This window comes from Berghia stephanieae, chromosome 2 (genome assembly GCF_034508935.2).
Source record: "Berghia stephanieae isolate SIO BIC M18660-M18661 chromosome 2, UCSD_Bste_1.3, whole genome shotgun sequence".
Classification (NCBI taxonomy): Eukaryota; Metazoa; Mollusca; class Gastropoda; order Nudibranchia; family Aeolidiidae; genus Berghia; species Berghia stephanieae.
The window spans coordinates 128,709,613-128,734,612 of NC_088361.1; the positions used below are offsets into that span (position 1 = coordinate 128,709,613).

Sequence of the window (25,000 nt, forward strand, 5' to 3'; positions counted from 1 at the left end):
AATCAGGGTTTTAGGCCTCCTTCAAAACCGCTCACACCTCAGCAGCTGAGCGCCTTATTCCATCTCTATAATATATCCCATGAGAAGTGATTTCGCAGGCAACGAAGACTCGAATCCGCTCTTCAAGGATAGTGCCAAATACTTGCCACAAAAACACTTCGATTCTGGTTTTGGAGACAGTTCGATAGCTGTCAAATCAGTAATATTATAATAAGATTCGTTTGAAATTTCGAACAAGTTTTCAATGCGACTGCGCGACCGTGCGAGCGCGCGTTGAGTTGGGAATTCCAAGCGCAGGAGTGAAGACTTATTATTAAACCCCTCGAGATATATTTTTACACTAATTGATTCTCGAATTTAACGATTTGATATAGCGAATTATCATTGTGGTCAATTTATCATTACGTATCATATTTATTTTTAGCAAAACGAGATGCTTGCCTGAGAAAAAAATCTTGATTTCCTTTTTTTTTTAACAAAGGATATTACGGACGCTTCATTATATTTTTTCTCTTGTTCTTAATGAAAGGGGTATATCAAATAAATTTACATTTTGGCATTTGCGAGTTGGTTAGTGGGAAGGGTGAACATGGAATCTCTTTTGATCGATGTTTTTATTTTTATTTCGAGATTTATTTATTTATTTATTTATTTATTTATTTATTTATTTATTTATTTATTTATCTTATTTACTTACTTACTTACTCTCAGGCGATGCTTTGTGTTGAAGTCGTGAATCGTTTTCCATCTAAGTGATTGTTTTGAAATACGTGTAGCCTATTTATTTGTTTAGAATTTTGTCGTGTTTAGCTCCCCGTGTCAGACCGTAACACACGAGGGATCATTTGATTTAGTTTTGGACTTGTTTTGATCGTTTATTTTTCTTTTCTGTTGACGTTTGTTTGTTAGTAAGTTTGTTGGGGTTTTATGTGAGTATGTTTTTTTGTTTGTTTGTTTTTTGTTTTGTTTTGTTTGTTTGTTTTGTTTTTTTTTTGGGGGGGGCGGTTGTCTTTGTTTGTTTGTTTTTTTTGTTTTTTTTTGTTTTTTTTTGTTTGTTTGTTTGTTTGTTTTTTGTTTTGCTTTTTGTTGTTTTTTTTTGTTGTTGTTTTTTTTTTGTTTTTTTGTTTGTTTTTTTTGTTTGGTTGGGGTTATTTTAAACACGAGACTAGAGATAAGTGGTCATCGTTTCAACGTGCACATTTCTTATTTTCATTTTCTCTTGAAAAGTTTAACATTAATAAAAGCTACCCGTAGTACGATTTCGTTTTCACTCGGTCATTGAGGGTTCTCTGTGACAAGCATATATAGCATGTTGACGTCGTTCTGTCCTGGGAACGATACCTTATGGAGGATGCCCCTCAACACCAAAACTGCCATCAAGTTTGTCTTTCACATAGCCGATAAGAGGCAATGTGTCCATCTCAAGTGGTCTTTCAGATTCTGATTTGGTCTGGTCGATTGAGTGTGGGATTTAGAGTGTAATTCGGGGGATATATGTATATATATACACACACACACATATATACATATATATATATATATATATATATATATATATATATATAGAGAGAGAGAGAGAGAGAGAGAGAGAGAGAGAGAGAGAGAGAGGGGGGGGGGGGGGGAATTCATTGTTTGGATTCGGAGAAAAGCTATGTAAATCTTTTTTCCCGTTTGTATTTCTCACTTCATACTAGTATTTCTTCCTGCTATTATTGGTGTGGTTTGAGTGCTTGAATTTCCTGTAGTGAGATCGTTGATACTGGATTCCTAGTCGGTAAATAAAAGAGATGTCCAGATCAAAATGAGGCAGCTATTGAGTGGAAGTTAGTCCATTATTACTATACTGTAAGGCTGTCAAACGTAGTGATGGTTGGAATAATGGAATTGTGGCAAACAATGGTGAAGGAGAAGGGGTTACCAGAACTATGTCCAGACTTGTTTTAAAATGGTGTGTGCGGGTGGACTCAACCTCCAATAGATTGGAAGTGTTTGTATGTACATCACGTTTACGCGGCTTGTATAGGCTGCTGGACTGGAATTGTTGCAAAATCTGGTACGGTGACAGGGTCTTTTATGGACTGATAGGAGGTTCGCTTGGCTACTAACTGGCCCAGGCAAAGGAAGTGGATTTGACGATTGCAGTGACAATCCGGCACTTTCCTTTTCGGTGATACTGTCAGATACAGTAGATTCCCGCTCAAGTGCGGTTGTCAATATTGTGTGGAAAATGGAAACAGTGCCAGACTCAGGTTCCAGACGGTGTATGCTCTTAGGGGGTCCTGATTGATCAGTTGGTTAGAGCATTCGCTTCACACCTAAAGCGACCGTGATCGATCCCGGGTGCTGATGAGGTTGAGTTTTTTTTTCTGATTCCCATTGTCCACATAGCAAGGACTAGGTAGCTGAGTCTGACGGAAAGTACTTTGCGTATGAGTAGTGTCCTATCCAAAGGGTAACAAGCAATCGCATTGTCTGTTTCACGCTATAGAATCTGGGAGAAATACTGGCTCTTTAAGCCGTATGGCTCTGAAGGACTTCAACGTCACTCTGGAGATTCAGGGTGTTACAAAAAAAAAAGCATGTTTCTATATGGCGCAGAGTGCGTCTTGCAAAAACTGTTTGACGGACATATTATCCTGCAAATTATCTTTGCACTAAAATGTCTTTCTCATTTCATCCGTGAAGGATGATGCGATGAGTGGAGGGGGGGGGGGGTGTGCAGGCGGTGATTTTTATTTTTATTCACAGTTGTAATTTCTTTTTTTTTTTTCAAATTTCGTAATTTGGTAATCAGGTTTTTTTCTACTTGTTATGAAAAATTAATCGGAAACGATATGAAACACCTGTATTTTAAATCTTTATTCGAAGAAAAAAAATATTATTTTTCCCCGCTGGATTTTCCTACAATTCGGTGTTCTTGCTTTGACACAAGGACAGCTATCAAAAAATGGAAAGAGAGAGAAAACACACAAAAATTCTTACCCATTCCCATTTCTTCCGTGTAGGGCGTTGCCATGGGGGGGGGGGGGGGTGGAAGGTGTGTGTGGGGGGTGGGGGTGCTTTTTATTCATAGATGTTGTTTTTGTTTGTTTTGTTTGATTTTTTTCCCGGAACTCTTGAATTTCATTATCACTTCTAAATTTTATTCCGGGAAAATGAACCGAAAATGACGTGAAACCCTTGTATTTTCATTCTTTCTTCGAAAAAGAACAAAATATTGATATGGATTTTTGAGTCGATTCGGTTTCATCGACACGACATGCGTTCATGGTTTTAAAAAACTCTAGTAATCACTTTTGTGCACCAACAGCATGTGGTCTGTGGTGAAACCCATGCATTGCATCATTCAATATAATGAATGAAGTTGACGTCACTCGTCTCTTTATTATTGTTTTTTAGACCGCCAGTTAGATGATCCTGACTGAGCTGTATTTGTCATTTAAAAATAGCCGCCTCATGTCCACACGACCCGTCATGAAAATAAATAAATAAATAAATAAATAAATAAATAAATAATTTAAGAATCCATCGACAGCAAAGTTAGTGATCGTGGTCAGTTAGTTCAAGAGGAAATTTGAAATAATCAGTCCGTATCATTACCAATTGTGCCTTAATGGGCAAACAATCAGAAACGAGAGAGAGAGAGAGAGAGAGAGAGAGAGAGAGAGAGAGAGAGAATTCATATATATATATATATATATATATATATATATATATATATATATATATATATATATATATATATATATATATATATAATTGAATAAAACAAATATCAATCATTTCGTCCATTATATATATATATATATATATATATATATATATATATATAATGATATTATATTATATGATATTTTATGTCAATATTTTTAATTGGCTTTGTTCGTTTTTTTCTGTCTCTAGGCTATAGTTACATCTTTAGAAAGAAAAATAATCTCATGATGTGTGTGGAATTTAAATTTGATTAATTTTGGTCCCAAAACATAAAAATAAAAAATTGATCTCAACCAACATTAACCAGTCAACTTTCATACTCTAAAAAAAAAACACGTATTAAAAAATTTTGACCAGAAAACTCGTCCTTCAAATTTCGATCGATTTTTTTTTAAACTCTCAAATCGGGGACTTTAAGGAAGACCCCGCGAGGTTTGAGAGTTTTGGCCAAGATGAGGATCGTTTAAATCGATCGATATTTGAAGGACGAGTTTTCTGTTACAAATTTTTTAATTCGCGTCTTGCCAGAGTACGACAGTTAACTGGTTAAAATGTTGTGTTGTGGGGCTGTCTTGAAACCTATCTTTATTCCCAATAGAGTGATCATAGTATCACATTCACGCAGTCTCTTGTGGGATAGCTGATTTCCTATTCGATTTTATGGCTGGAATGATGGTTTTACTTGTGACTCTGTGCCATCTGTGGTCGATGGACTCAATGACTCCCATGTGGATTGGTTCCTTCGCCAAATGCATGCATATATACATCACGTCCTTACGTCGGATGGGAAGACATCTGGCTGATAACTGAACAAAACAGGTTCGGTTCTGCGATTTGGTTTCCAGGCCCAATGTGCATGAATTATTGGATGTAATAATTACATATTCAGATCTGGCCGATAGTGTTTGCGTAAGCGTTAGACCACCCGTTGTCTTTCCAAAAGTAGCAAGCAATTACAGGGGGGGGGGGGATTATTCTGTGTTTTGTTGTTTTAATTATGTCTTTGTTTTTGTTTCTGTCTTCGGGTTGGGGTTCCTGACCTCCCATAGTGGGCAGGGGGGTACATACTGTGTCTTCTATCCCCTTATATCTGTTTTCCAACATGCTTGGAAGGAGATTACTTGGTTTTGTCCTGGTCCTGGTCAGATGTCCTGGCTGAGAGGGAAACAGTCGAATGTATAGTTAGTTTTGGGAGATGATATTTTTTTCATTGTAAATCATCTCTGTTATGCACTGTATTATGCTTTCTTTATATTATATATGATTTGTAAACCATTTGAGTGTGTTCCTCTCAGCTTGTGTCTGGATGAGACTTTTAGTGATCTCAAACTAAGTACTTTGATAGAGTGCTTTTGGAATCTACACCTGTTTCTTATTTGAACCAACTCCCCTTTGTCTTCCCTTTTCTTTGATGCTTTATTGTAATTCTGGAACTTTTTACTATCCCATTTTCTTCCTTTTTACTGGCGCTGATATGACCTTAATGTGTTGCAAGCGCCGTAAACCCTTAAAAACATAAAACATGTTTCTGTCTTGTATTTGTTTTTTGTTTTTTTTTGTTTTGTGGTCCTTCCTTCTTCCTCTCTTTCTTTCTTTTAAAAAATATTTTTAAAAATTGTATTTGTCTTTCTTTCCTTTCTGTTTTTTTAATGGACGTTGCTGTAACCGTATACCATGCTTCTTAAGTTATATAAATGGAAAGGAAAGGTATATGTTTACAAAAAGTCATATTCTATTTTTCGTCAAATGTTGTCGGCGTAGGAATTACCATGTTGTCTCTTTCGGAAGAGATCATTTTAGAAGCCCTTTACATGTTACATGCTTTATCCTAGATTGTCGATGTTGCTGTCGGCTTGAGGCCCCAATAAAGTGTTTTGAGCACATCAAGTGAATATTGCGATGTGAAAAGTTCGCATTGTTTTGCCATTTGTGTGTGTGTGTGTGTCAGAGGTAGAAAGGGAAGTGGGGGAGAGAGAGAGAGAGAGAGAGAGAGAGAGAGAGAGAGAGAGAGAGAGAGAGAGAGAGAGAGAGATTGTTACAAATAAATCTGATGGAATGAACCCCGTTACGGATGGTTGCTTAATTGCGTGTGTTGTGTCTCGTATCGCAATAAGCTCTGTGGATAAACTCGATAGGGATACGCGCACGCACATTATGACGGGGGCAGGTAAGGGGGTGGTGTAATTGTCGTGAAGATTGGAGACGATCGACTCGTTCAACGTGAGCAGCAACAAGCACGGCAGGCAAAGTACGATCGGACGGAGGAGGCAATCTTGTATGCGGTGATCTCGCCCGCTTCCTGCACGCACGACGTTGACGCGAACGTGACACCAACGTGAGCACCATGCAGGCACCGCGGTTCAACAAACATCTTATTGGTATTCCAACCATCTCTTCGCGTCTGTCATATCCACACTGTAAGTTGTCAAAGGTGTTTGTATCTTCTACAGTCGAGACAGTTGGAGGTGTTGGAGGATTCTTCAGGCATTTTCTCCCGTTTTTTTTTTTTGTTCATCTTTTCTTTCACCACGGTGTGATTTGTGCTTTTAGCGGTGTTTTTCATAGCAGCATACTTTGAGTTGTGTATCTAGATATAGAAAGGAAATTGGTTGACTCGTGTATGAATTCTACCTGAACATAGCTCGTGTTAAAGCAGTGGAAGATTTCAAAAACTTTCCCGGATTGTCAAATCGCATATTGGTTGGTAGATAATTTGTGTTTTTTTTTGGTAATGTTGCAATTTTTATCACACACACACACACACACACACATACACACACACACACACATAAATATATATATATATATATATATATATATATATATATATATATATATATATATATATATAATGTTCTATTAGACGCCGTGTCAAACAAGACATACCTATTAGGGTAGGGAACCGCTTCGACTAATTTAACAGGCAAAAAATACGTTGAACGCAGATAAGTCAGACTGTCGATGAAATAAATATACTACATAACCTTACCAATTATCAATTCCCACCTTTTTAGATTCCTTATAGATAGACTACTACATGCCTTTGTTCTATTAACTTTTACATAGAAGGAAAAAAAAGGTATTTGATTGTTTTATAAATGTATTTCTGTTATTATCTTTGATAAAGGCAGACAGAATACAGGCATTATAGAGTGTTTTGATTCGATTTATCTTGACGTCTTCGTTGTTTGAAGCAGACTGTTGTTAATATTTCCATATGCCTAATGCAATTAAAATTGCGTTGTTAATATAATCAATCATAACAAAAGGATTGTTTTTGTCTGAGGCGTGGAGACGTTCAACCTTCGTGGAAGAGTTTTGTTATTATTATTGTCATTTGTTGATTTTTTCATATAATTATGGATTTCAAATGTTTTCCTCGTACAACAACCTCGTCTGCGAAGTGATGGTATCTTTAATTTGCACTCCTAGCAAAATGATTTTTGTTCGATATCCTTTATTAATTTTTTTATCAAATGTTATACATTATCATCAGCTCGTTATTGTCGACATCTTCGTTGTTGAAGCACAAAAAAGTACTATAATTATTGCTATCTTGTTATTGTGATTATCTCGTGCTCGTATTATCGCAATCACTTTTTCCCCCTTAACCAATTGTCTCGTTTTATATAGGGTCGTGTTTTACGTAAATAAACTAAATAACTTCTTCTAACTTGATTGGACTTCTGTAAAGTGATACATTTATTTATTTTAAAAAAAAAACAGAACCATGTAAAGACTGAATATTGTTGTGCTGTATAAGATTTCATCGGGTTTGATCTCCAACATGATAACTAACCCTAACGCCTATTGTTGTGATGTACTCAGATACAGGTAATACCCCAATTTAAACATTTCTCTGGAAAACCGTGTATTTAAATCGATCGATAGAATTTGAAGGACGAGTTTTCTGGCCATTTTTTTTTAAATACACGGTTTTCCAGTGTACGGCAGTCAACTAAAGGACATTCTTTTTTTTTTTTTCTTTTTCAAATGGACATTTATTTGTCTTTTACATAACTAAATCTTAAACATTCATAGCGAGCTAGTAAGATTAAGGTATAAATACACTATCCTATTACACATTCTTTCCAAAATGATTGTTATTCGATATCCTTTATTATTATTATTATTATTATTATTATTATTATTATTATTATTATTATTATTATTATTATTATTATTATTATTATTATTATTATTATTATTATTTATTTATTATTGTCATTATCATCATCATCATCATCATCATCATCATTATTATTATTATTATTATTATTATTATTATTATTATTATTATTATTATTATTATTATTATTATTATTATTGTCATATTGTTGCCTCTATAGTGTAATAATTATGGATTTCAAATGTTTTCCTCGCACAACTAACAACCTCGTCTTTTGTCTTTCTCAGGCACATGCTGGACCAAAATATTATGTAAATGAAAGATGTCGTTATTGTCATGATTGTCATTAATGTAAATTTAATGAAATTTTTTAAGCACCATCTCGCTTAAGTTACCCCTTATAATTAATTGGCTGCAAATATTGACGAAACCCTTTTAATGATCCCGTTTACTCAGTGGTAGAGCACTCGCCTCACAAGTAAAAGGACTGGTTACGGTCCCAGATCGCAGCCATCGTTAACTAATAGCCTGACACTAGAACTAGAACCCACTAGGACTTATAGTTTGACGTCATTTTTTAGGTTTGTGCAGCGCCAAGTGAGTTGTCGTTGGTTGTGCTCAAGGAAACAAGTGATCCCCCATTGGTTGAACTATGGAATACAACTCATGATTTGTTTTCTTTTGTGGCCAAATAATTGTCTTTTGACGTCATTTTGTGGTCAGTGTCAGGCTATTATTTTACGATGGCTACGCGGGCGATCGAGATTTTTTTCGGACCCCTTTGCCTACCAAGACGTTATCGAGTAGCCGGGGGTGTTTGATTTGGTGGAAGGTACTTTGAGATCGTCTAGCAATCCATCTTAAGGTCAGCAAGCAATTGTTACTCTCCGTTTAACGATACAAAGGCCCAAATAAATTCCAGCTCCATGAACCGTTATGGTTCATTAAAAAAACAAACGCCATAAATGTTAATGAAGCCTATTGATATGTGAGGGTGACGGTCGTGTGATATCATGATTCCCTCCGAACGTTAACCATTTGTAGATCAACACCCTTTCTTCTAAAAGAAAAAAAGGAATCAAAACATTGTTTAAATTGCCCTAAACATATTTTATGTGACAGCTAGGTGTTAACGAGAAAAAACAACATATTTTTTGGTTTATATCGATAGAATCAATGCCAAGACAGTTGACTCAACCCTCTATTGCTCTTTTTAGGAGGAAAAAAAATAGTGCACGACCTTTGGACGCAAAGTCCATTTCCTAGGAGAGTTTTTTTTTTTTTTTTCAAGGCTTGGACAAGGAGCCATATTTTCTATCAAATAATGATTTCTCTCATTAATAACTATCGTTTGATTATAACTACAAACCTAATCGGTTTCACAAAGAAGGCAGTCGTGAAAGCAAAATAAAATCAAATTCCACCTGCATGTGGTCAAGAGTTTGTAAGAGAGAAATCCCAACGTATATTGGGTGAGTTCGATCCTCTGCCCAGTAGAAGCTGTGCTATTTTCACAAAAAATAAAAGCAGAGTGCAAAGAATCCGAGATTTGTATTCGTATATTTGTGTCGCATGTGACAACTCAATATAATTGAATGTTTTATATAATGTCATCTTGTTTTCAGAGGTAGACACGCCTTATTACAATTCCTACAATTAATACCGTATTACATTCCATCATCAGAAAATAAGAGAGACATGGGTCGATGCCATTGGAGCAGTCTTCCTGAAGAAGATTAATAGTTGTTTATTTCTTCCACAGTTGTCTCCGCCACAAAATTCCATGTTTAACCAGTTAACTGCCGTACCCTGGAAAATTCATATTGAAAAATTTGGCCATAAAACTCGACCTTCAAATATCCATCGATTAGAACGAATTTTCTGGCCAAATCTTTAAATACGTATTTTTTCAAAGTACGACTGTTCATTTGTTAATGGCCACATCATATTATACACACATTGTCATTTGAAACGTAACAATAATAAGACACCATTCCGAGATCTTCAATTACTTATAACATGATTTTCTTTTTAGAGATGACAATGATAATTGAGATTTCCTGTTCACGTTATAATTCATTTTCGTTGCCATGGTTTTAGTTGATGGTAATTATAATCGGTGATGGAAACTGATAGTGCGTGCATTTGAGCATTAGATAATTATTGATCATCTCCTCCAGTTGTTTGTCACATTCGGTTATATTGTAGGTGTTTATAAATATTTTTCCCTCACAGACTTCAAAACATGCTGATTTGATCACTTAATAATAATAATAATAATAATAATAGATCTTTATTGTCCATAAATATGGCAATTTGTCATTTAGTTACACTTGTTATAACGTTAAACGATAACTGTAACATTGAACAGATATTTCACTCCTACTTATTTTTCTCTCTCTCTCTCTCTCTCTCTCTCTCTCTCTCTCTCTCTCTCTCTCTCTCTCTCTCTCTTCTTCTTCTCTCTCTCTCTTTCTCTCTCTCTCTCTCTCTCTCTCCTCTCTCTCTCTCTCTCTCTCTCTCTCTCTCTCTCTCTCTCTTCCTCTCGTTCTTTCACACGTGCGATATACACAACATAAACATATTCATTTCGTTTTCAATTTGTTACGATTGTGCCAATTCGACACCAAAAATTATCATCATTATCAATTGGTCAGTTAATCTTACATTAAATAAATTAATCAGTTAATCAGTCAACGAATCAATCCTTGGTTTTTCTGTACCATATGAAATATTCAAAATTTGTATTGCTGATGGAACGAACGTTGATTTATACTTGTTAGTTCTACATTTAATCTGACAAAACCTTCTCCCAGATGGTAAAAGACTAAATTCATGGTATAAACTATGTTTTTTATTGTTGGTAATTGAGAATGCTTTCCTTTCTATTGCTTTTCCATGAATTCTTTCCACTCCATCAAGAGGATGGTTTATTATTTTTGATGCCTCTTTGATAGATTTTGAAATTTTTGATTTATCTTTAAGTCGGCATCCTCCAAACCATATGGTGCAGCCAAACGCAATTACACTTTGAATCAACTTGCCCATTAACCACTTAATTCCGTAGTATGGAAAGACACGTATTTAAATTTTTGGTCACAAAACTCGTCCTTTAAATATCGATTGATTTAAATGACCATCATCCTGGCAAACACTATCAAACCTGGGACTTCGCGAGGTCTTCGTAGTTCCAGCTTTGATAATTTTTGCCAAGATATAGGTAATTTAAATCGATCGATATTTTTGACGGACGAGTTTTCCGGCCAAATTTTTAAATACGTGTCTTTCCAGAGTACTGTACTTAACTTGTTAAAGAATCCTGATTTGATATCTCTGGGAATATATAGATTATAATTGTGACTCGCGTCCTCAAACCGGTATTATGTCGCGATGAAAGAGATAAAGAAAATTGAATTAAGACTCATATAATCATAAATTAAATATGAAATTTTAGGTGTCCTCTGTTTTATTTATTTATTTATTTATTTATTTATTTATGTATTTATTTGTTTACATTTATTTATAAATGAAATTTTAGGTGTCCTCTTTTTTATTTATTTATTTATTTATTTATGTATTTATTTGTTTACATTTAATTATAAATTTTATCTATCTATCGTGTTCAATTAAATAAATTGATACATTTTTATTATAAATTCAATTTTCACCGCCTTGATGATACTGACAGAATACCAATCTGAGCCGATGGTCACAGTTATATCAGTAATACCGACTCCATCTCGCGAGACGTATCACGAAAAAGTATCAGGTTTGACAATTTTTCACGAGTTAAAAAGATCATCTTAATTTTTCGATGATTAAAATTTAAATATTTTTTTTAAATTCTGGGCAGAGTGAAAAAGGCGTTTTATCAGTTCCGGTAGTTTTGTTACTGAATTGGAATGTGATCCTGGACTCAAGATATCGATGACTGCGACAGTTGATCATCTTTTCTCGTTGAATTGTGATTGCCTGCTTTACAGAAATGGACGTTTACATCAAGTTGTGTTTCGCGTGCATTTCTTCTCCCAATTTAAAAAAAAACCGTAGAAAAGGATACACGACAATACTAGGTATATCACTCGCTTACACTCCTTCCCTCCTCCCAACAGAGAAAGGAAAGGAAAGAAGAAAAAAGAAACATTTGAATGAAAACAGTAGTAAGATAAAGGTAGCATGGAAGAAACACGTACGATAGTGGTAATCTTACATTGTACAGTATTGATGTAACGGAATTGACGTCACTCAGCTTTCTGTTATTGCTTTTAGACAGCCATTTTAATGATCAGTTCTCACCAAATTATATCACTCAGAAAAAAAAAACGTTTAAGGTTACACATAGAGATGTGTGTTGGTGCATTTTATCCGACTGGCGGATGCTGTGAGTATTTTACATAAACGCATATCATCAATATTCCGTTATCTGTTTCTGAAGAAATTATGTTTTATTAACCAATTCAAACGACACTATAAACAAAATGCATTGTTGAAAATCCTTCGACCACAACTGTCGCTTAGGAAATAACCAGATGAATTAAATGACAGTAAGCATTTGATGTACGAGGTGTCACAGATGTTATAGATTTTTTATCTCTCTTTGTGTGCGCGCGCGCGTGTGTGTGTGTGTGTGTGTGTGTGTGTGTGTGTACGTTTTAAATCTTTTAAATCCGTGCCTTTCTTAGAGCTCGGTTACTAACAAATTGCATTTTTCTGTGTAAATCGCCCTTTGATTTTGTAAAATAACATGTTTTGTCTCTGCATTGCTTTCGGTGACGCCCCCCCCCCCCCCCCTTTCCACCCTCCCTCTTTCTGCTCTTCCTTTTCCAACCGTCTCACGTCCATTTGTCCCCGAGTCTGGTACAATACACTCTTTATCGATTATTGACATCGGTATTTCACAATTATCACACCCCTGTCATGTATCATATCACTCTTCGTTCCTCTCTCTCTCTCTCTCTCTCTCTCTCTCTCTCTCTCTCTCTCTCTCTCTCTCTCTCTCTCTCTCTCTCTGTATATATATATATATATATATATATATATATATATACATATATATATATATTATATATGTGTGTGTGTGTGTGAGTGACTGACTGTCTATCTACCTCATCTCTCTTTTCACCCGCCTTTCTCCTCATAGGTTGCTATTCTATCGCAATATATTATATATATGTATATATATATATATATATATATATATATATATATATATATATATATAGAGAGAGAGAGAGAGAGAGAGAGAGAGAGAGATCAAATTTGAACTGTTCAAGTGTTCTAAGTCTCCAATTTCCATTTTTGATAGTTAAATAGTTAATTGGACTCGGACAGATCTGTATATTTATACAGCACACATTCTATTCCCCACCATAATAGCAAGGAAAATCACCATAGTAATAACTCTCTCGTGGGACGTATTTGTGTATCAGTATTAATGACATAGTATTGGCCATGCATATAGCAGACAATTAAATTAATATATGCCTTGCAATACATAGTTATGGCACTGATGATGTAACGATAAAGCTCGGGAGTTCGGCCGTGGTATACAATAAGTATTGGATAGTTGGAACCTAGTGGACAACGGGAAATTATGTCCTGGAATGTAGTAAGAAAGCATTAGCTGCTAAGTCTCCTTTGGAGGCACATCTGATGAGAATTGTATTATTGCTATTAAAACTGTTCGCGATATGTCGTCTGGCACGTTAAGCTGGACTTCAGTCGTCAGATCATCTGGAGTGTCTGGAGCCCTTTGTTAAATTAGAGGTCCCTCCGATCTGTTAGATCGATAGAGTCGCAGATTATATGGGGTTCTGCTACGGTTAATAGATTTGACAGTCAGAATTGTTTGTTTGCCTATGAGGAGCATCTCATGAGATCAAATGTTTGACCTTGAAGGATCACTGCTGCAAGGGCGTAGAGTTCAAGGGGAGGGGGGGGGGGGGATTTGATGTGATGAGGTGTTGATTTATATTCGTTTGTGTTAAAGTCGCATTTTCTACTGATTGAGTTACTCGATTCCAAAAGTGCACTATCGAATGGTTTTAACACAGGCGATTGAAAACAAATGCAGGTTGTTGTTAGGTGTCGCGATGCAATTCCTTCATCAGTACGTCAAAATCGTGTGATAAATACTCACAAACTGCTGGGCTGACCAATTCGACTGCTTGGAATGTACTCAAACGCTTTTTATCTTGCCTGGCTTTTACGTTCAGGGTAGCGATCATCGCTGATACAAGTTCCATATAGAGACCAATGCATTATTTCAGTAATTTGAAGAAAAAAACTGTTTGAATCGTTTTTTCTTTTTAAGTAGCACAATGAGAATTAAGAAATGTTTGTTAACCCTTTACGTTGTCAGGAAATAAACAGTTAAGGGGACTGAACCGGCTAAATGACAGGGAATATTCTGATTGGTTAATCATCAATTAACAGCATCATCAATTTTGGAATTCAGCACTTTGACAATGTTAGCCGTCGTTTCCCGTCAATTCACTCATCCTCGTAGATTCACTAGATGGCCAACAAAGCCCGATATTTCGTGGGCTGATCAGCTGATTACCGAGTGTCATTCAGAAAGTAACTCTTTTTATTATTTTGGTCAGAAGAACAAAGACATAAGTCACTTTCTTACATATTTTCCCCTCGTTTCGATTCAAAGTTAATCGATATCTTGAACAAATGTTTTGTAAAGAATTGTTAATACGTATATTATACACAACCAACATTGTACTTATTAGTTCCTTTTTAACTGCAATGATCGACCCACTAATCTTAGTTTCCATCAAAGTTCGAGCTTGATTATTCGATATGGATAAGGGGTAGATATCGGTATTGTTGCTTTTATCATTATAAATGTCCGAAGCAAGAGTTATCAGATTGTTTCAATGACGTCTTTGTACACACACATATATATATATATATGTAGGTGTGGCAATTTTGCATGATGATTTATCTGTTATTAATTTGTTCCTATATGAAGTGTTTCATTGCCCTTTCGAATTACACAAATATTTTGTACATGTAATAGCGGGAAATAACCATAAAAACCTTGAACTTCTAGTACATTTTTAAATGGGCTGTTTTAAGCTGATTCAATGTTTAAGATAAATCAATCGAGTGAATTATATTTTTAGTCAGTCGTCACTACTGAGATATCCACTTTTATCATTGCAACCTCTACAATAACAAAAAAGAAAAATTGCGAAGCCCTCCAAGTGTTTTTATATAGAGAGTAAAGAGGTAATTAAGGTAAACACCAGCGACACAGACCCAGCTATCTGTATGAGACGGATATTGCTCTGCGCATGACAATTTCGACAATATTTTACAAACGGAAAGAGCAATCTTGTATGTCTTGTCAATTGTAATCTGATCTCAAACTTCATCTCCAATCATAAGCCTTGACAAAACATTTTATTAAGAATCGTGACATCGATTGTTTAGTGGTGGGTGGAATACGATTGAACCCCCCAATCCCCCCCCCCCCCCCCCCCTTCCCAATTCCTTCTGTGCAAGTGGTGGATCCCTCCTGACTATTTTTTCGGCTCATCTAATTTATTTGTATTGTTTTTAAAAATTAAACATTGCCGTATCTGAGTTACGAACGTTTGATCGCTTGGTCCTAAATATTAATTTGCTTTCTATATATCATTTGTTTACTTGATAAGAGCAAATAATCAATGGAGTACATAATATTATTGTAACTTATTTCCAGATTCCCAGATTTCGGTTTTTTGGGGGGGGTTTTTTCATCCTAGCAGTTTTTCAGATTATATTTCGTTGCTTTGTGGACATTCCGAATTCGCGGCATATGCGAACTAACAAAATGAGGTGTGTGTATCTGTTTGTGTGTTTGTTTGTTTGTTTGTCTTCTCATTGAATATTATATTAAATATTATATAATAATTACAACGAAATTACTGTGTATGTCCCTTTGCAGTGCAGTACTATTCTTTTCCTTTTAATCGGTTAGAGAATGCCAACTTCCCCTTTCCATTTTTGTCACTATAAAATATTCTGTGTCGTTATCTGAAAGGGATTGTTTCCAGATCCATCAAGACCAATATTTTTCTAGAGCCTGCAGGCAGTGGACCCTTAACGTCGAAGAGGCGTCACTGCTGGTGACAGGAAATCATAGCCGGTGAATGCCGATCCCAATGGTTTTGTCTGCAAGTGAGATCTTTAGATACTTGGTTATAAATAAGTATGACACTGTAAACTCAGTGTTCGTATAGGCTAGTATCGGAGATAGGAATGTCATTTTTCTCCCTGTTTGTATGGATGACATATGCAATTCAACTCAGTTAAGTGTTGTTTTGTTTGTTGATGTTTTTGTGTGTTTTTTGTTTGTTTTGTTTTGTTTTTTTCTTTGTTTGTTTTTTGGGGGGCGGGGGTTGTTGTTTTGTTTTTTGTTGTTGTTTTTTGGGGGGTTTTTTTGTTGTTTTTTTTCTGGGGGGGGGGGATTAAACTTTTTTTCTGTATCGAACAAGTGGAGATTTCTGCTTTTAAATAAAACTAGACTATAAATGAGTTAATTTTTTCTGCAGATAAAATTCTAGATTTGGATAAAAATATTTTCCTGTTTGTATCTATTGTTTTACTGATGGGCGATTAGATTCGGGATTAAGGCTAATGTGGGGCCACCATTATCATTATCATCATCATCGTCGTCGTCGTCATCATCATCTCCCCGATCACAGAAATCAACATCCATATCATTCACCTTTTCCAAATAAGCTAATATTAACTTCCGTCTCTTTCTTCGCGTACATTAAAAATATTTCTTAGAAAAAACTCCTTTACGCAATTGTCTCGGCGTTGTCCCAGAGTTGTGTCCCAGAATGTTTTTAATTAAGTTCTTTGGGTAATGCAACAAAGGAAAAAATATAATATAAGGATGATGTGAATATCACGTTTTACTTAAGTACTTTCATGGCAGTTTTTTTTTTCCTGAGGTTATTCGAGTGCATATCCAAATCCTTGGTTAAATCAACTGATTGTGATTGAGTGTTTAATGTTGTGATATCGTTGTGGCATGAATTTCTTTCAAAGACAGGAACAAGTGCCGCTTGCCATGCATTTTTATACTCGTAAAAACCAAGACACGCTAAAACAGAAACATATTCTCTCTCTCTCACACACACACACACACACACACACACACACACACACACTCACGACTATGTCTCACATCGATGATTCTTTGATTGGAAGGTATTTCCTGTTGATTGTTGATGTGATAAAGTGGGAACAGAAAGGTGGGGGGGGGGGGATTGAGCGGTAGAAATAAATGTTAAATACAGACAGGGCATAAAAAAGAGGGAGAGAGAGAGAGAGAGAGAGAGAGAGAGAGAGAGAGAGAGAGAGAGAGAGAGAGAGAGAGCATTGGTCGATGCTAGCATTGATTTTTCATACACCTTGCTCGCAGTGGCCCTTACTGAAATAATTAGTGTGGAAAATAATCAATCACTTATTAAACATCATCAGAGCTTAAAAGAGGAAGCGTTTGAATACCTATCATTCATAACGTGACAACATTTCGCTCAAAAGCGTGCACATTTTAGCACCATATAACAACAATACGAGAGAGAGAGAGAGAGAGAGAGAGAGAGAGAGAGAGAGAGAGAGAGAGAGAGAGAGAGAGAGAGAATAACCGTCCGGGTCCCTGTTTTTATTCCATAAAACTATGTCCTTCCCAATAAACCAGAGGCCTGATGACGACTGAAAGGGCACCCATCAAAGGGAAATAACTGTGCCGTAAAATCTTGGGATCGAACAGATTCTCAGCCGTTCATTATTGCCTTCATTGAAAATCTATAAACGAGAATGTTTCACTGCTTTGGGTTAGTTTGTATCTGCAACGGATAGCAAATTTAGAACATCATCATCAATCTAGGAAACCGCCTAGTGATGAAAATCACAAGGCATGCTACGATCGAAAGAATCCATGGCAACTTAAATCAATTAAACCCACGATGCTGTCGCCTTATACAGATAGAATCTAATAATATACAATCGTGTGGGGTTTTGATGGAGTATGGAATTATTCTAGTGTTTAAAATTGTAAACAAATGTCTCGTGTGTTAAAAGTAGTCTCATCTATAAGTATGTACTCTATTTCAGTCAGTCATGGTTTGGAATATGTATTAACAACTAAATTGTCTATATATATATATATATATATATATATATATATATATAATATATATATATATATATATATATATAATGATTTTTTTGGGGGGAAAGGAAGGCTGATATTTCAAAGAAGCTTTTCATATTGCCCGTTCCCTATCATAACATTTCTGTATGCACATTGGTTTATCTATTTTGAAAAGTGAATGCCTTCCAAAACAGTGCATGGCAAATGGTCATGCACGAAAATCACGTCTCTTTCCAGGGTGAAGTGAGCCTTGCTACTATCACGCAATGGGTTTTGATTTTCGGGATGAGTCTGTCACTAATAAGCCGTGAAAGAGCGGAAAGAAGTTCTAAGCTCCTTTTCTACTTTGGAGCAATGGAACTGTGCGCGTATAGCTTTATATGAAATTGGTGATTTCATTGTAAGAAAAATATTCGTCGATGCACGTTGCTGGGTGATAATTTGCCATCAACCTCATCAAATAGTGTCAAGATGTTGCGAGTTTTGACAGATATGTTGATCATTTGTAAAAAGGAGATTTTATTTGAAAGTTAAAATAAAGATTTTCTCTGTAGACATTTTCGTTTGCATCATATATGTGTGGAGAACTTCAAAAGTATAATCGTCTTTGCCCGTGGCCTTCAATTGTATAATAAAAAACTTTTAGAGATATTGCTCAAAATTGAGCATTTTACGAATGTTTGTAGGTGAAGAAATTTTGTAAAAGTGATGGATAGAGTTCCCAATTGGAGAAGGGAACTTTGGTTATTTCTGAGCCGGTGATTTCTCTACTGGTCCACAAACGTGCTACCTCGTTTTTATCTCATCTCTCTGTGAGGCTTGATGTCCTTGTTCTGAAATGGGACCATTTTAGTTTCAACTCAGGTCTTTCCGGAATCTTTTGACGTGAGAGATTATTCTATTCATTTCTTTCTTTTCTTTTCTTTTTTTTTTTTCTTTCTTTTGCTGGCGTTCAACTGACGTAATATCTGAAGGGTCGTAAAACCTCAAACAATTTTATAAAATGTTATTGTATAAAACATGTTTTAACTACATAATGTAACTATTTGTCTTTTCTTTTACGGATTAGAACATTGGTTAGAAATGAAGTCTTGTTTGGTTCCAATTTTACAGGCATTGAGAAATTTGCGTGAACAACGACATGAATCATGACTTTATTCAATTATCAGTATTAAAATGTAGCGTTACAAAATAAAAACAAAAAAGGAGGAAGGGTGAAAGTTGAAGTTGATCAAAACAAAAGGACAAATATTCAACTTCTTAAGCTAAAATGGATGTAGCTTCTCTCTCTCTCTCTCTCTCTCTCTCTCTCTCTCTCTCTCTCTCTCTCTCTCTCTCTCTCTCTCTCTCTCTCTCTCTCTCTCTCTCTCTCTCTCTCTCTCTCTCTCTCTCTTTATGAGGCGTTTAAACGAGGCAAATAAAGATTGACTGGTATCAAAAAAATTGCCTTTGAAAAATATACATCCTTGGAATTAAATTCACTTTCACGTCCTTCTTTGCTTTTATTAAATTTTAAAATTATTATTATTTGAAATATGTTCCTCAAGATTCTCGGTTTCTCCACACAGTCACTTTTAGGTTGATCAGGTGCTCTGCCATTGCTACTCTGAGATCACACCACATGCTTCTTTCTGTCATAGCTCTCGCCTTTTCTCCCACACTGAACGATAAAACGCGACGGTAATTCTTTCACGCCTCCAACGCAAAAGAAAATTCACCACAATGTCCCCCCTCGTGGATCTTTACCTTGCAGTTGGTGAGGGGGCTTGAGGCACACGGGAGGGCAAAGGTGTAAATCCCGGTCGACCGTCACGAGACCATCCCGGGTATCGAGCCAACGAGCCACATGAGCTGCTCGCCCCGGTGTGTGACTAAATTTGATCCAAACCCGGTGCCCGAATAGCAGCCCTATCCCGGGCGCCACACTATTGTCCTTATGTCGAGTCCCAATCAGTCCCGTCAATGGCGAAGCGGTCTGCCGCCTAGCCAAATAATACCGCGTTCGTGTCGCCAGGGTCGTCGGCACGTCCGAGAAAAAAGCAAACGTCCCATGCATCAATCGATTCGCGGCCTGCCGATCGGAAAATGCGACGGCGGGGATGGCGAGCTGACGCGTATATTGTCCCTGAACGTCGAGAGCCAGAGTATGGCAAAAAATGAGCTTTTATCAAAGCTATTGGCCGTTCATTGCGTTGATATCCTCCTTTTACAGGAGACCCACCTTTATTCAGGCGCGCAATCTTCCCGATTCCAGATCCCAGGCTATACGGTGGTCCAACGCGAGGACACCTCGAGGCTCAAAGGAGGGGTTAGCGTTTACGCTAAAGAGCCATCGAAGGTAAGGGTCATTGAGAGCGTAACGGACAGCAATGGGGTGAACCGAATTTCCGTGGAAGTAGGTGGACTGTGTTTGCATAATATATACAAACCACCTAGAGCGACTTGGACTACACCACCGGTACCGGTGGTCAGCCATCCTTCCATCTGTCTGGGAGACTTTAATAGCCACCATCACGAATGGGGCTACCGAGACTGCAATGAGGCAGGAAGACAACTCCGCTCATGGATGGACTGTAATGACCTACACCTAGTGTACGATCCTACAGCCAAGGGTACCTTCCGGGTACCCGCCATAAGAAGGAGTATACTCCAGACCTCACCCTCGTAACGAAAGGCGCGAACGGTGAACCGTTGCAGGTGAAGCGGACAGTCCTCGGGGACTTTCCGCATAGCCAGCACAGGCCGGTTCTTGTCACAGCTGGGGTGACAATACCGAGGGTGCAGTCTCTCCCACTTTGCAGATGGAATTTCAGGAAGGCTGACTGGGAGGAATTCAGTTCCTATATCGAGCAGGTCTGCCCTGCCATTCCTCCCAAGTCCAAGAATATAACCAGATTTAGTAGGCTACTGGTTAAGAGCGCTCAACGCTCTATTCCACGGGGCAAACGGAAATTCTACACCCCTTGCTGGACAGCAGAGTCGGAAGAGCTGTACCGAGAGTACCAGCAGACCCAGTCCCAGGACACAGCCGACAGACTACTCCAGTCTCTGGCAGAGGGAAGGAAGCAACGGTGGCAGGAGACCGTGGAAAGTCTCGACTTTACACACTCCAGCCGCCACGCTTGGCGTTTGATAAAGAAATTGGACCCAGATCGGAATTTCGCGAAGGCTGCACCGGAATGCGAGGCAGACACAATTGCCAAGAATATTAAGAACCGTAGCAAGCGGGTCCCTAATCAGGCTTTTGAGCGCGGTGTCCGCAAGGCGTACCGTACGATTTTGGACTCGCTACCTGCGGAGGAGTCGGACTGGACGGCCCCGTTCAGTCCCCGAGAAGTGGGTGCAGCCATTAGCGAAGTGAAGAACGGCAAAGCAGCTGGGATAGATGGTGTATATCCCGATATGGTGACGCATCTGGGCCCCAGGGCACGGGCCTGGCTAGCAGAGGCAATGTCTGACATCCTTGCAAACGGAAAGCTTCCACAAGTGTGGAAGCATGCGAAGATAGTTGCCATCCTGAAGCCAGGGAAGCCGGCGAAGGAGGCAGACAGTTACAGACCCATATCGCGCTGAGCTGTCTTTACAAACTGTTGGAGCGTGTTCTATTAAACCGATGGGGGCCGGTCCTAGACGCTGCCCTGCCATCTGAGCAGGCAGGCTTCAGGGAAGGGAGGTGCACCACGGAGCAGGTCATTGCCCTTACAGAGCATATTGAGCACGGGTTCGAGAGAAAACAGCAAACAGGTGCTGTGTTTATAGACCTATCAGCGGCGTACGATACGGTCTGGTGCGATGGGCTAATGCTCAAACTTGCAAAAATCATAAGGTGCAAAAAGACCTTGAAGTTGTTCTCTTCGATCTTAGGGGAAAGGCAATTCCACGTCGCGCTGGGAGACGTCACGAGCAAAGTTAGGAAATTGAAGAATGGGGTCCCTCAGGGGTCGGTACTTGCGCCAATGTTGTTTAACGTTTACATTAGCGATATGCCGAACACTTCCTCCCTGAGGCTGGGATACGCAGACGACTGGGCACTCGTTACTCAGAGTAAAGTGTGGACCCGTCTCGAGAGCGTACTCAGCGAGGACGTCACCAGACTCAAATCCTACTTTGACAAGTGGTACCTGAAGATGAACACTTCAAAAACCGTGGCCACTGCATTTCACTTATGCAGTGGTTGGCACACCCGTAAACTGAATGTCCTAGTCGGGGACCAGCCACTCCCATATGAGCCGCGTCCAAAATACCTAGGGGTGACGCTGGATCGCAGCCTTACCTATCGGGTTCATCTCGAAGGGGTTGCCCGGAAGATAGAGAAGCGGAATAGTCTTCTGAGGAAGCTGGCGGGATCGACTTGGGGCGCTAGCCAAGCGCTCCTGAGAACATCCGCCCTGGCACTATGCTATTCCACCGCGGAGTATTGCGCTCCAGTGTGGGGTAGAAGCAGAAACGTTGAGAAGGTGGATGTAAAACTTCGCAAGTCGATGCACATAGTGTCGGGAACGCTAGCAACAACCCCTAGAGAATGGGGCCCGGTGATGGCAGCGATCCAGCCCCCCGATGTCCGGAGGGAGACCATTACGGGAAACTGGCTGAGTAAGATCAAAGAGAGAGGGAATGGGGATACCCCTCTCACGCGCATAATGAACGGTGCCCCCGTTTCGAGCCGAAATAAGTCCCGGCAACCCTTGTACGCAGAATCCCTGACTACGGACAGAGCTGCACATACGAGATGGAAGTCGGTTTGGACGAATTCAATCCCTCGTGGGGGCGGGGACCTACACTCCTCTAAGCTTGGTGAGAAGTTGCCAGGCTTTGATACCAGTAAGAGGAGACACTGGGTAGCTGCGAATCGGCTCCGGTCGAGGAGCTGCCTAACGGCCGGTGCGTTACATCAGTGGGGTCTAACTTCCTGTCCTTTATGTCCACGCTGTGGGCAAGAACCCGAAACGGCAGAGCATCTAGTCGAAAGGTGTGTTGTGACGATGCTACCGGGCGGGTTCGCGACGGTGCACGAATGCAGACCGGACTTTGCTGATTGGGTCGATCGTCATAACATAATAGTGTGAACCATAAGAAGCTGCTACCACAATGTCGCCTTGGGAACAATTAGATTGATTAATAGACTACTCGAAATGAACGGCTCGCTTCACCAGAATTGAAATTGTTTCCTTTCGACTTGATGACCTTCTTTTGAGGTTCTTTGGTTGGTTTCCAAGGATCCCGATTCTGATTTTAGTGGGAAGATCTATGACTATTTACATGTGAAGATCCCCTAATAAACATTTCTACCTCCTGTCCTTGTGCTTTTTACCCTTTTCCCGAAGCTCATGAAGTTTATTCGAGGGGGCCTATTTTGAAGGCAAAATTGGCAGCTAAGAGGTTGTGGAGAGTCCTTAAAGGAGTACACGCAGTGCAGCAGCGAAGGATTGGAGAGTGCTTCACGATATAGCTTTGGAAGTTCAGGATTGAAATAACCAGTCATGTGATGGGAATACGGAAATGGAAACTATCCATTTCAAGGAATCGTGATATTATACCCTATCGTATTCTTCCCGGTGGAGGGTTTTACCCCTTAGTAATTCCATATTCACTCGTGAGCCGTATGGACAACTAAAGCGTCATGTATACTGTACATAGATAAAAGTCAAATTAGTAGGATAAAGAGATATCGTATATATTTCACAAAGACAACTCTTGAATCCATGATCTTTGTCGTGTCAGACGACATGTAAAGGCCACTCACTTGTTGAATACATGACATTGGCATTTCAATCACAGTGATAATTTGTTGTAGTCACTACAATCAGAAATACACAGCGTCTTCAGCTCGCAGACCGTCGCCGGTTTTAATTTAAAATTATAGTAAAATGAGTTGTAATATTATTACCGAGTTCTATTTTATCATGTTAAAAATAATATCTGTCTGGGTTCTCAAGGATCGAGTGGGAATCGTTTACAGGGAGAGAGAAGGTGGTAGGGGGTTTGGTTAAGGTGGCGTCATTGGAAATCGAAGATAGGCAGGTGGTTACAGTTCCGTCATTAACGATCGTCTTCATGTTGTCAGCAGAAGGGATGTGATGGTGATGGTGATGGTGGTGCTATTGAACTGGTACGCGTATATTCATTACATTGATACTGTAGCCTAACATAATCGAGACAAGGGGTTCGATATAATTGTTTGTATAATTTCTTGGATGTTATGTTTGTCAACACGGGTCTTTTTTGTGTCATTTCACCTTGGATAAATGACTAATTATCTCCCATAACAATGTATCTGCAAAAGGACATTGAATTATTTTAAAGCAGAATTTATATTACTTCATATCCTGTGACTTAACCGCCTCATTCTGGTATAATGTCTGGGTAAACCAGACACTGAAAACAGAACTTTTTAACCAGTTAACAGATGTACTCTGGAAAAATTCGTATTTCAAAATTTGGCCAGAAAACCCATCTTCAAATATCGATCTATTTAAATGACCCTCATCTTGGCAAACTTTCTAAAACCTCGGATTTCCTTATTGATTTTTTAAAGAATCAATTGCGTTCATTGGGATAACCATTTACTTTGAATTCAATTTTTGGTGCCTTGGTCAACCCAACATAAATTCGAGGCACAAGGGCATCTCATCATGTAAGCTTTGTGTGCGGCTATGTGGTCTTGTGGCAAGACACTCGCTTTCGGATCGGAAGGTCCCGGGTTCGACTCTCGCTCGGCCATTAGTTAAGTCCTTGGAAAAGACACTTTACTCACATTCTCTCAGGTGTAAAATGGCCGTTAACATCGTTGTCTCTATCCGAAAAAAGTGTAATATTGCCTAAAAGGCGTCATGTGCCGTCTTACATGTTAAGTGTTATGTTGGCCAGGTACCCCTTGTAAAGCACGTTTAGTGGATATTGCTCTATATAAAAGCTTAATTTTTAAAGCCATTTTCACCACTAACTTAAAGTAATATTGTATAATCTTTTCTTTTATTGTTTCTTCTTTCTTT

At 38.3% G+C, this 25,000-nt stretch overlaps 1 protein-coding gene across 8 annotated transcripts in view; it reads left to right on the plus strand.

Annotated features, from left to right (window-relative positions):
- Positions 1 to 25,000, plus strand: part of LOC144966599 (zinc finger CCCH domain-containing protein 10-like) — a 118,069-nt gene that overhangs the window by 67,199 nt on the left and 25,870 nt on the right. For 4 of the 8 annotated variants that reach the window (XM_078903294.1, XM_078903299.1, XM_078903295.1 and 1 more), the window contains one exon: positions 7,441 to 7,548. The exons of the other annotated variants lie outside the window; for them this stretch is intronic. In XM_078903294.1, coding sequence (XP_078759420.1) covers positions 7,502 to 7,548 — 47 coding nt within the window. In that variant the 5' untranslated portion in view covers positions 7,441 to 7,501. The remainder of the gene's footprint in view (positions 1 to 7,440; positions 7,549 to 25,000) is intronic. 8 annotated transcript variants of the gene reach the window in all.